The 12,371-nt window shown below is 44.6% G+C and overlaps 1 protein-coding gene and 1 non-coding gene across 2 annotated transcripts in view; one reads left to right on the top strand and one right to left on the bottom strand.

Moving 5' to 3' along the window:
- The window catches only part of IQCF2 (IQ motif containing F2), a 79,699-nt gene that overhangs the window by 26,867 nt on the left and 40,461 nt on the right, over nucleotides 1-12,371 (top strand). Inside the window, 1 exon segment of the mRNA XM_060163894.1 lies at nucleotides 8,052-8,105. Coding sequence (XP_060019877.1) covers nucleotides 8,052-8,105 — 54 coding nt within the window.
- LOC132528312 (small nucleolar RNA U13) lies at nucleotides 10,573-10,676 on the bottom strand. The gene has a single exon (XR_009543190.1). It is a non-coding gene; the product is annotated as a small nucleolar RNA U13 (small nucleolar RNA).

The raw sequence follows: 12,371 nt of genomic DNA, 5'->3' as shown, positions 1-12,371 counted from the left end.
TGTTAGCATACGGTATTTGTCTTTCTCTTTCTGACTTACTTCACTCTGTATGACAGACTCTAGGTCTATCCACCTCATTACAAATAGCTCAATTTTGTTTCCTTTTATGGCTGAGTAGTATTCTATTGTATATATGTGCCACATCTTTTTTATCCATTCATCCGATGATGGACACTTAGGTTGTTTCCATCTCCGGGCTATTGTAAATAGAGCTGCAATGAACATTTGGTACATGACTCTTTTTGAATTATGGTTTTCTCAGGGTATATGCCCAGTAGTGGGATTGCTGGATCATATGGTAGTTCTATTTGTAGTTTTTTAAGGAACCTCCATACTGTTCTCCACAGTGGCTGTATCAATTTATATTCCCACCAACAGTGCAAGAGTGTTCCCTTTTCTCCACACCCTCTCCAGCATTTATTGTTTCTAGATTGTTTGATGATGGCCATTCTGACTGGTGTGAGATGATATCTCATTGTAGTTTTGACTTGCATTTCTCTAATGATTAATGAAGTTAAGCATTCTTTCATGTGTTTGTTGGCAGTCTGTATATCTGCTTTGGAGAAATGTCTATTTAGGTCTTCTGCCCATTTTTGGATTGGGTTGTTTGTTTTTTTGTTATTGAGCTGCATGAGCTGCTTATAAATTTTGGAGATTAATCCTTTGTCAGTTGCTTCATTTGCAAATATTTTCTCCCATTCTGAGGGTTGTCTTTTGGTCTTGTTTATGGTTTCCTTTGCTGTGCAAAAGCTTTGAAGTTTCATTAGGTCCCATTTGTTTATTTTTGTTTTTATTTCCATTTCTCTAGGAGGTGGGTCAAAAAGGATCTTGCTGTGATTTATGTCATAGAGTGTTCTGCCTATGTTTTCCTCTAAGAGTTTGATAGTTTCTGGCCTTACATTTAGGTCTTTAATCTATTTTGAGCTTATTTTTGTGTATGGTGTTAGGGAGTGATCTAATCTCACACTTTTACATGTACTTGTCCAGTTTTCCCAGCACCACTTATTGAAGAGGCTGTCCTTTCTCCACTGTACATTCCTGCCTCCTTTATCGAAGATAAGGTAACCATATGTGCGTGGGTTTATCTCTGGGCTTTCTATCCTGTTCCATTGACCTACCTGTTTTTGTGCCAGTACCATACTGTCTTGATTACTGTAGCTTTGTAGTATAGTCTGAAGTCAGGGAGCCTGATTCCTCCAGCTCCGTTTTTCGTTCTCAAGATTGCTTTGTCTATTCGGAGTCTTTTGTGTTTCCATAGAAATTGTGAAATTTTTTGTTCGAGTTCTGTGAAAAATACCAGTGGTAGTTTGATAGGAATTGCATTGAATCTGTAGATTGCTTTGGGTAGTAGAGTCATTTTCACAATGTTGATTCTTCCAATCCAAGAACATGGTATATCTCTCCATCTATTTGTATCATCTTTAATTTCTTTCATCAGTGTCTTATAATTTTCTGCATACAGGTCTTTTGTCTCCTTAGGTAGGTTTATTCCTAGATATTTTATACTTTTTGTTGCAATGGTAAATGGGAGTGTTTTCTTGACTTCACTTTCAGATTTTTCATCATTAGTGTATAGGAATGCGAGAGATTTCTGTGCATTAATTTTGTATCCTGCTACTTTACCAAATTCATTGATTAGCTCTGGTAGTTTTCTGGTAGCATCTTTAGGATTCTCTATGTATAGTATCATGTCATCTGCAAACAATGACAGCTTTACTTCTTTTCTGATTTGGATTCCTTTTATTTCCTTTTCTTCTCTGATTGCTGTGACTAAAACTTCCAAAACTATGTTGAATAAGAGTGGTGAGAGTGGGCAACCTTGTCTTGTTCCTGATCTTAGTGGAAATGCTTTCAGTTTTTCACCGTTGAAGACGATGTTGGCTGTGGGTTTGTCATATATGGCCTTTATTATGTTGAGGAAAGTTCCCTCTCTGCCTACTTTCTGCAGGGTTTTTATCATAAATGGGTGTTGAATTTTGTCGAAAGCTTTCTCTGCATCTATTGAGATGATCATATGGTTTTTCTCCTTCAGTTTGTTAAAATGGTTTATCACATTGATTGTTTTGCATATATTGAAGAATCCTTGCATTCCTGGAATAAACCCCACTTGATCATGGTGTATGATCCTTTTAATGTGCTGTTGGATTCTGTTTGCTAGGATTTTGTTGAGGATTTTTGTATCTATGTTCATCAGTGATATTGGCCTGCAGTTTTCTTTCTTTGTGACGTCCTTTTTTGGTTTTGGTATCAAGGTGATGGTGGCCTCATAGAATGAGTTTGGGTCTGTTCCTCCCTCTGCTATATTTTGGAAGAGTTTGAGAAGGATAGGTATTAGCTCTTCTCTAAATGTTTGATAGAATTCGCCTGTGAAGCCATCTGGTCCTGGGTTTTTTTTTGTAGGAAGATTTTTAATCACAGTTTCAATTTCAGTGCTTGTGATTGGTCTGTTCATATTTTCTATTTCTTCCTGATTCAGCCTTGGCAGGTTGTGCATTTCTAAGAATTTGTCCATTTCTTCCAGGTTGTCCATTTTAATGGCATAGAGTTGCTTGTAGTAATCTCTCATGATCTTTTGTATTTCTGCAGTGTTAGTTGTTACTTCTTTTTCATTTCTAATTCTATTGATTTGAGTCTTCTCCCTTTTTTTCTTGATGAGTCTGGCTAATAGTTTATCAATTTCGTTTATCTTCTCAAAGAACCAGCTTTTAGTTTTATTGATCTTTGCTATCGTTTCCTTCATTTCTTTTTCATTTATTTCTGATCTGATTTTTATGATTTCTTTACTTCTGCTAACTTTGGGGGTTTTTTGTTCTTTCTCTAATTGCTTTAGGTGCAAGGTTAGGTTGTTTATTCGAGATGTTTCCTGTTTCTTAAGGTAGGATTGTATTGCTATAAACTTCCCTCTTAGAACTGCTTTTGCTGCATCCCATAGATTTTGGGTCGTCGTGTCTCCATTGTCATTTGTTCCTAGGTATTTTTTGATTTCCTCTTTGATTTCTTCAGTGATCACTTCGTTATTAAGTAGTGTATTGTTTAGCCTCCATGTGTTTGTATTTTTTACAGATCTTTTCCTGTAATTGATATCTAGTCTCATAGCATTGTGGTTGGAAAAGATACTTGAAATAATTTCAATTTTCTTAAATTTACCAAGGCTTGACTTGTGACCCAAGATATGATCTATGCTGGAGAATGTTCCATGAGCACTTGAGAAAAATGTGTATTCTGTTGTTTTTGGATGGAATGTCCTATAAATATCAATTAAGTCCATCTTGTTTAATGTATCATTTAAAGCTTGTGTTTCCTTATTTATTTTCATTTTGGATGATCTGTCCATTGGTGAAGTGGGGTGTTAAAATCCCCTACTATGAATGTGTTACTGTCGATTTCCCCTTTTATGGCTGTTAGTATTTGCCTTATGTATTGAGGTGCTCCTATGTTGGGTGCATAAATATTTACAATGGTTATATCTTCTTCTTGGATCGATCCCTTAATCATTATGTAGTGTCCTTTGTCCCTTCTAATAGTCTTTATTTTAAAGTCTATTTTGTCTGATATGAGAATTGCTACTGCAGCTTTCTTTTGGTTTCCATTTGAATGAAATATCTTTTTCCATCCCCTTACTTTCAGTCTATATGTGTCTCTAGGTCTGAAGTGGGTCTCTTGTAGACAGCAAATATATGGGTCTTGTTTTTGTATCCATTCAGCCAGTCTGTGTCTTTTGGTGGGAGCATTTAGTCCATTTACATTTAAGGTAATTATCGATATGTATGTTCCTATTCCCATTTTCTTAATTGTTTTGGGTTTATTATTGTAGGTCTTTACCTTCTCTTGTGCTTCTTGCCTAGAGAAGTTCCTTTAGCAGTTGTTGTAAAGCTGGTTTGGTGATGCTGAACTCTCTCAGCTTTTGCTTGTCTGTAAAGGTTTTAAATTCTCCATCAAATCTGAATGAGATCCTTGCTGGGTAGAGTAATCTTGGCTGCAGGTTTTTCTCCTTCATCGCTTTAAATATGTCCTGCCAGTCCCTTCTGGCTTGCAGAGTTTCTGCTGAAAGATCAGCTGTTAACCTTATGGGGATTCCCTTGTGTGTTATTTGTTGTTTTTCCCTTGCTGCTTTTAATATGTTTTCTTTGTATTTAATTTTTGACAGTTTGATTAATATGTGTCTTGGTGTATTTCTCCTTGGATTTATCCTGTATGGGACTCTCTCTGCTTCCTGGACTTGATTAACTATTTCCTTTCCCATATTAGGGAAGTTTTCAACTATAATCTCTTCAAATATTTTCTTAGTCCCTTTCTTTTTCTCTTCTTCTGGAACCCCTATAATTTGAATGTTGGTGCGTTTGATGTTGTCCCAGAGGTCTCTGAGACTGTCCTCAGTTCTTTTCATTCTTTTTTCTTTATTCTGCTCTGCTGTAGTTATTTCCACTATTTTATCTTCCAGGTCACTTACCCGTTCTTCTGCCTCAGTTATTCTGCTATCGATCCCATCTAGAGTATTTTTAATTTCATTTATTGTGTCGTTCATCATTGTTTGTTTCACCTTTAGTTCTTCTAGGTCCTTGTTAAATGTTTCTTGCATTTTGTCCATTCTATATCCAAGATTTTGGATCATCTTTACTATCATTATTCTGAATTCTTTTTCAGGTAGACTGCCTATTTCCTCTTCATTTGTTAGGTCTGGTAAGTTTTTATGTTGCTCCTTCATCTGCTGTGTGTTTTTCTGTCTTCTCATTTTGCTTATCTTACTGTGTTTGGGGTCTCCTTTTTGCAGGCTGCAGGTTCGTAGTTCCCGTTGTTTTTGGTGTCTGTCCCCAGTGGCTAAGGTTGGTTCAGTGGGTTGTGTAGGCTTCCTGGTGGAGGGGACTAGTGCCTGTGTTCTGGTGGATGAGGCTGGATCTTGTCTTTCTGGTGGGCAGGTCCACGTCTGGTGGTGTGTTTTGGGGTGTCTGTGGACTTATTATTATTTTAAGCAGCCTCTCTGCTAATGGGTGGGGTTGTGTTCCTGTCTTGCTAGTCGTTTGGCATAGGATGTCCAGCACTGTAGCTTGCTGGTCGGTGAGTGAAGCTGGGTGCTGGTGTTAAGATGGAGATCTCTGGGAGATTTTCGCCGTTTGATATTATGTGGAGCTGGGAGGTCTCTTGTGGACCAGTGTCCTGAAGTTGGCTCTCCCACCTCAGAGGCACAGCACTGACTCCTGGCTGCAGCACCAAGAGCCTTTCATCCACATGGCTCAGGATAAAAGGGGGAAAAAGTAGAAAGAAAGAATTAGAAGAAAGAAAGAAAGAGAGAGAGAGAGGGAGAGGGAGAGGGAGAGAGAGAGAGAGAAAGAAAGAAGGAGGGAAGGAAGGAAAGAAGGAGGGAAGGAAGGAAAGAAAGAAAGAAAGAAAAAGAAAGAAAGAAAGGAAGGAGGGAGGGAGGAAGGAGGGAAGAAGGAAAAAAGAAAATAAAGTAAAATAAAGTAAGATAAAATATAATAAAGTTATTAAAATAAAAAATAATTATTAAGGAAAAAAAGAAAAAAACGGATGGATAGAACCCTAGGACAAATGGTGGAAGCAAAGTTATACAGCATAAATCTTGCTCTCAAAGTCTACCTCCTCAATTTGGGCTGATTCGTTGTCTATTCATGTATTCCACAGACATCAAGTTGGTTGTGGAGCTTTAATCCGCTGCTTCTGAGGCTGCTAGGAGAGATTTCCCTTTCTCTTCTTTGTTCTCACAGCTCCCAGGGGCTCAGCTTTGGATTGGGCCCCGCCTCTGCGTGTAGGTCGTGTAGGTCGCTGGAGGGCGTCTGTTCTTCGCTCAGACAGGACGGGGTTAAAGGAGCCGCTGATTCGGGGGCTCTGGCTCACTCAGGCCGGTGGGGAGGGGCACGGAGTGCGGGGCGATCCTGCAGCGGCAGAGGCCGGCGTGGTTGCACCAGCCTGAGGTGCGCCGTGCGTTCTCCTGGGGACGTTGTCCCTGGATGCTGGGACCCTGGCAGTGGTGGGCTGGACAGGCTCCCCGGAAGCGGGGTGTGGATAGTAGCCTGTGCTCACACACAGGCTTCTTGGTGGCGGCAGCAGCAGCAGCCTTAGCGTCTCATGCCCGTCTCTGGGGTCCGCGCTTTTAGCCGCGGCTCGTGCCCGTCTCTGGAGCTCCTTTAAGCAGCGCTCTTAATCCCCTCTCCTCGCGCACCAGGAAACAAAGGGAAGAAAAGGTCTCTTGCCTCTTCGGCAGGTCTAGACTTTTACCCGGACTCCCTCCCGGCTAGGCTAGCCGTGGCGAACTAACCCCCTGCAGGCTGTGTTCACGCCGCCAACCCCAGTCTTCTCCCGGCGCTCCGACCAAAGCCGGAGCCTCAGCCCCCAGCCCTGCTCGCCCCGGCAGGTGAGCAGACAAACCTCTCGGGCTGGTGAGTGCCAGTCGGCCTTGATCCTTTGTGGGGGAATCTCTCCGCTTTGCCCTTTGCACCCCTGTTGCTGTGCTCTCCTCCGCGGCTCCAAAGCTTTCCCTTTCCACCACCTGCAGTCTCCGCCCGCAAAGGGTCTTCCTAGTGTGTGGAAACCTTTCCTCCTTCACAGCTCCCTCCCACTGGTGCAGGTCCCGTCCCTATCCTTTTGTCTCTGTTTATTCTTTTTTCTTTTGCCCTACTCAGGTATGTGGGGAGTTTCTTGCCTTTTGGGAGGTCTGAGGTCTTCTGCCAGTGTTCAGTAGGTGTTCTGTAGGAGTTGTTCCACGTGTAGATGTATTTCTCCTTGTCTGGTTTTGATAACAGTGCTATGCCAGCATCATAAAGATAGTTGGATAACTTTCTGCTCTTTCTATACTTTGGAATAGTTTATATTACTTGGAATGATCTGTTGTTTTATATTTTGCAGAACTTCATGGTGGCAAGACTGCCCATTGCCCTCAATACTCATTTTATCTTTTAAATATAGGAGTGTGAGCTCCATATTCTTTCATTCCATCAGGACTTTTTTTTTTTTTTGGCCTCACCGCGCGGCTTGCAGGATCTTAGTTCTCCGATCTGAACCTGTGCCCCCTGCAGTGGAAGCACGGAGTCCTAACCACTGGGCCACCACGGAGTTCCCTATCAGGACTTTTTTTTACAGCCAGAGCCACAAATCTCCTGGAGGAGGCAGTTGGGAGAATGGTTAAGAGCCTGGGTCCTGGAGTCAGGTGCCTGTGTTTGAGTCTGGTTCCTCATCCTTTTGCCCCTCTGAGCATTTGTTCTTCAGCTTCCTCCTTCCTGCTTCATCTGGTACCCATCTCCTCTTACTTTCCCTTTTCCAGAATTGTGGTCCTCTTTATCCTCTGACGGCCCTTGTTTCACTCTGTTCCCAATTGTGAGCTTTTTTGGTGAAGTTAATTGCTTTCTTTTCATTTTCCTTAGATCTTAGGAGAGAGGATAGTAAATGTGTTTTTAAACAGCTAAATGTTCTCTTCTGCTTTATGTTTTCCTGTTGTTTTAGTTTCATTCTCCAGCTTTCTTTTATTTTAGATCTGTCCATTATAAAACATCATATGGTTGGATATTTTTAAAAACCTAATATGAGATTCTGTTAATAGATGAATTGTACCCATTTGCATTTAATACAGACTTATTCCCATCTTTGGGTTTTCTATCCTGCTTTCTTATTTTTTTCCGTTTCATACTTCCATTGAATTGATGGAGATTTCTTCTTCATATTTTTTCTCTAACGTTTTAGGAGTTGTGGCTGAGGCTGCTGGTTGCCTGCCCCCCACCCTCCATACCTACTCTCTCTTCTATCTTGTAAACGGCACCCTGACATGGGGCATATTGACTCGTTCACCAACATTCTTGTTCCCTCTCCTTTCAGGCATGTTGGAAGATTGTATTTTCCTTCTCCTTGAAGTTAGACACAGCTGCATGGCTGTTGAGCCAATAAAAAGTGAGCAGAAATGAAATAAGACACTTCCAAGTGGAAACCTACAACGCTGGTGCTCTTCTCTCCAGTCCTTCCTCCCCCTACTTTGAGGAGTGCAGTCACAGGAGCTCATATCCACATGGAGGTGGTGTAAGCATGGAGCAGCCTGGAAGACTGAGCAAGCACCCGGAGGGACTCGGCATGGAGAATTGCCTGGAGCCCTGCAGATTTGTGTGAGTGAGAAATACATTTCCGTTAAGCCATTGAGATTTGGAAGTTTGCATCACAACAGAATCTAGCCTCTTTGGTTACACCTGGCAGCAATGCGTGTCCTTGTAGCCGGGAAGGTCTGGTAACAGTTCTAGCCAATGAAATATAAGTGGAGGGGGCTGGGTGAGTGAGCCTTCTGGGAAAGGTCTTTAAAAGAAATGAAGTCAGCTGGCAGAAGTGTTTCTCTTTTTGCTCTTCATCTACTCTCCTGAAATGCAGACATGATGGCTGGAACTCTAGGAGTCATCCTAGAGTAAGAGGACTAGTCCCATCCTAGGAGTGCAGGGTGGAAACAGAGAAGATGGGACCTCCTGATATTATGCAACTGCTGTACCTTGGCCTTGCCACTACTGGGCTTTATTTATGGGAGAAGAAAACAAACTTTTGTTTAAGCCGCTGGTTTTCAGGTTTCTGTTCCTAAGAGCCCAGTACAATTCCCAACTGTTACGGAAGTTAAGTAATTTTCATTCTTCTATTATTTATACTAAAGTTTTTTTTTATGTTTTTATTGTGGAAATGTTCAAACACATCCAAAATGAGACAGAGTAGACAACATTCCAGCTTCAACAATTATCAACTCATAGCCAAACATCTTTCATTGATATCTCCCACTTTCCCCTCCTGGGTTGGGTCTTGTGGGTGGTCCTGCCTGCTCTCCTGGAAACCATGTTGTCTTTAGCCCGCCCCCAATAGATAATCCTACTGTGTCCCCCCCCACAGACCTAAATCCACCTTCTATGATGCCCATGGTCCCTGCCTTGGCCTCAGGTGGTGAGATCGCCACAGTCTGTGGCTTCTTGTCTCTGTCCTAGGCCTCTTTGGGACCACCAGTCCTTTTGGCATGTCTTACTTGTCCCATCTTGGGGGTCTAGGGACTCTTGGCTACTTCCCAGCCCCATAGGGAGTATACCGGGCTCAATGAGGGCAGCCCTTAGACCCATTACTTTGGTACCTTCCTTGGCTTTTTTGTTTGTTCTGTTTTTTGGCCATGCCACATGGTTTGCAGGATCTCAGTTCCCTGACCAGGGATTGAACCCGGGCCATGGCAGTGAAAGCCCAGAATCCGAAACACTAGGCCACTAAGGAACTCCCCCTTCCTTGGCTTTTACTACTTTTTGCCTCTGAACCATGCAGCCTCCCCCAGATTCCCCTGTGCCTACCGGAGTGACCTGAGGGGAGGGGCTAAGGGCAGGATCTGGCAACAGGCTGCAGCAGTACCTAAGCCCCCTCACACTCCTCTGTCTCGGGGCAGTGAATGGGCTTTTGTCTCTTCCTGTGTGTCTGGAACTTTCTCTACCTGCCCTGTGCCCTACCCCCTTTTGCTGTCAGAATCTGTGGTCACCCTCTTTAAGGTCACACTCTATCCTAAGTTCTTTGTTCTGAAGATATGAAAGCCCAGTTTGGGAGTGCCCAGAAAACAAATTTTCTTCTCAACTCAGTCCAGCCCTTCTACATAATAAGCACTTATCTCCAGACTACTAATTTATGATGCACCTGAACAAATTTGATTTTTAGAAACAAAGCTGAACAAAGACCTCTTTACACCAGCAACATCCACCCGGCAAAATGGGAGTGGGTGGGGTAGTGGTCAGAACCAGTGTCCTTCGATAATGTGTGTGAATGTGTGTGAGTAATCCAGCGGGATGTTGGTCAGCCCACTCAAGCTGCCAGACATGCATGGCAGTGGCTGTGGGCATCTCATTTAGGGTTTGACATGTGGGAAAGAGAAAGAAGACAAGGCGGGATGGAGACCTTGGAGCAGTGGGATCAGATCTGAGGTTAGTGATGCATGAGGTAAGGGGCTAGAGAGCATGGGGTGGGCGTCTTGTGGCAAAGAGACTAGATGTAACCTGGGGACCTTTTCCAGGTCTGAAGGGGACCTGTAGGAGATGAGCCTTCACTTACTGAACTACCTTCTTAGGGACCCAGGAGGCTAGGCCCATCTGAGGGTCAGTTTATTTCTTTGTTGAACAGGCCTGGGTCACATATCTCTTGGGGCCATGATGTCACCTGGGGGAGGAGCATGAATGGGGATACCAAGTCCCCCAGAGTTCTCTTAGGCTCACTCCTGACTCAAAGCTGCAAGCATGCTCCTCCCATCCCCACTTCAGTGTTTCAGTGTATTCTCAGGAAGAGTTCCTTATGCAGCTCAGTTCTCAGTGATGGTGGGGAACAGAAGAGAGGATCTATGAGGTTCTGAGAGGTCTACCTCTAAGAAATCCCACATGTGGCCTCATCCCTGCTAAGGAGAGAAAGATGGCTCCACAAATCTAGGCAACTAGCCACAGACCTTGCTGCTAAAAGAGCTTCTCTCCTGACTCCTGTTCTATGCTTCATTCCTCTGCCTGGGGCTCTCTGATGCCCAGCATCCATGGGGTTAGACCATCCCTGGCTTCTCAAGACCCCTGATGTTTTTTTTTTTTTTTCTCATGTCAGACGGGTAATGTGCCACAGTCGTAACAAGGTTGGAAGGAGGCACATGTCACACAAGCGCGTGAACACCCAATCATCACACTTATGAACTACAAAAGGATCCTCAAGACCCCTGATCTTTGAAGGGACTCTTGCAGGTGGTGGTGAAGACTTTGGATGAAACTTGGCTTTCTTGGGCTGCCCCAGAGTGTCCATTGTTCACACCTGTGTGGTGCCATCTTCCTGGGATCCCCTCTACCTGGGACAAGAGGCCCAGCCTACTTTCCCCCAACAGCCTCTCCCCATCTCAGGCCCCAGCTCTCAGGAGGGGCTGCATCTTCCTGCTTCCAAAGGTTTTTGACCCAAAGCAGCTCTGCCTCTAGATCCCCATTTTACTTTGCATTCTTAGCTCATCAGAGAGCAGAAAGCCTTGATTACCTTGAGCCCACTGAGTGTTCAGCTTGGAATTCTGCGTGACTGTCCCCAGGTGGGACCACACAGGCTGATTGGCGGGCATATGACCCAGGCTGGGAAGGACTTAACTCAGCGGTTTTCAAATTGTGGCTGCACATTGAACTTCAGTGCCTAGGCCACTTCCCAGCCAATTAAAGCAGAATCTCTGGGTGGGCCCAGGCATCAGTATTTTTTTGTGTGTGTTTTAGGGTATTCCAATGCCCAATGTAGGTTGTGAATCAGAGAGTTAAATTCTTGCCAGCACAGGTTTTAAACACCTCTCACTGCAGGGGTGGGCGCCTAATGGGCTAGTCACACAGAATTCCTGTCATGTTCAGTTTGCAGACCTAACCAGTTTCCTGCCACTCACTGTTGCCAGTATGGGAGAAGAGAGCTGTGTCCAAAGCTCCTAAAAGGGATCCCTTGGAAGAGTGAGGAACCTAGCTGCATCATTGTCACCTGCAGCTACTGGAGGTGATGGATATTGAACTGAACCCTGAATCCTCACATCTGTCACAGCGCTTCTAGGGACACCCTGCCCTGAATCCCAAACACACACACACACACACAATGGGCCCTGTGGTGAGGGAAAACCTTACCCAGTTGCAAGGCCCATGAAGACCTCTGACTTCTGTACACCTCCCCAGCTGGTCTTCCCATCCCTTGCAAGGCCACCCATCGCAAAATTCTGGGGAGGGCCATGGACCTCAGACTTCTGGGATGCAGGTTCAGACAAACATCATATCTGACACAGGGTGAGAGTGAGGGATCTTGGGCATGAATGACAAAGCAGAGAATGAGAGATCATGTTCAGAGATGGTTGAGACATAAATGCCAAGAGATAATGAGAGACTCAGCAAAGCAGAGTTCCATCAGTACCCACTCGAGGCAGGCCCAGCAGAGGGTGTGGTAGTTTGTGGGAGGGTTGGGGAAGAGAGGGAATCTTGAGGGGAGGCTGGCACAGCTGCTTCTGAGGATGTGGTAGGATTTAGAGGCTGCGTCCCCAAGCTAATGACCTCCAATGGCAGAGGGACAGCCATCCACCCCTGCCCACCCCTAATCCTCCTCTGCTTGTTTACCCACTTCAATCCCCAGGCGCTCTCTCCCCTCCTCAACCCCATGCGTGGTTCTCCTCGGAAGTGGCCAGCACAGGGAAGGGAAGCCTTGTCTCTCAGCCCCTGGGGAGGGAGGCAGCAGGCACAGCTGCAGCATCTCAGCTCCTGTGCTGGCCTTCCCCAGGGGCTGGCTTTGGCTGGCCATCCCCCATTGAGGCACAGTGCCTGTCCTGCTGTTGCTCAGCTGGGGTACCCTGTCCTCCTGGCTCCCTGCTAAGCTCTGTGCTGGCCCTGAGGGCCCTGCCAATC

The sequence above is a fragment of the Lagenorhynchus albirostris genome, chromosome 10, assembly GCF_949774975.1.
Source record: "Lagenorhynchus albirostris chromosome 10, mLagAlb1.1, whole genome shotgun sequence".
Classification (NCBI taxonomy): Eukaryota; Metazoa; Chordata; class Mammalia; order Artiodactyla; family Delphinidae; genus Lagenorhynchus; species Lagenorhynchus albirostris.
Note: the sequence above shows the minus strand (reverse complement) of the source record. Positions and strands in the feature narration are given on the sequence as shown.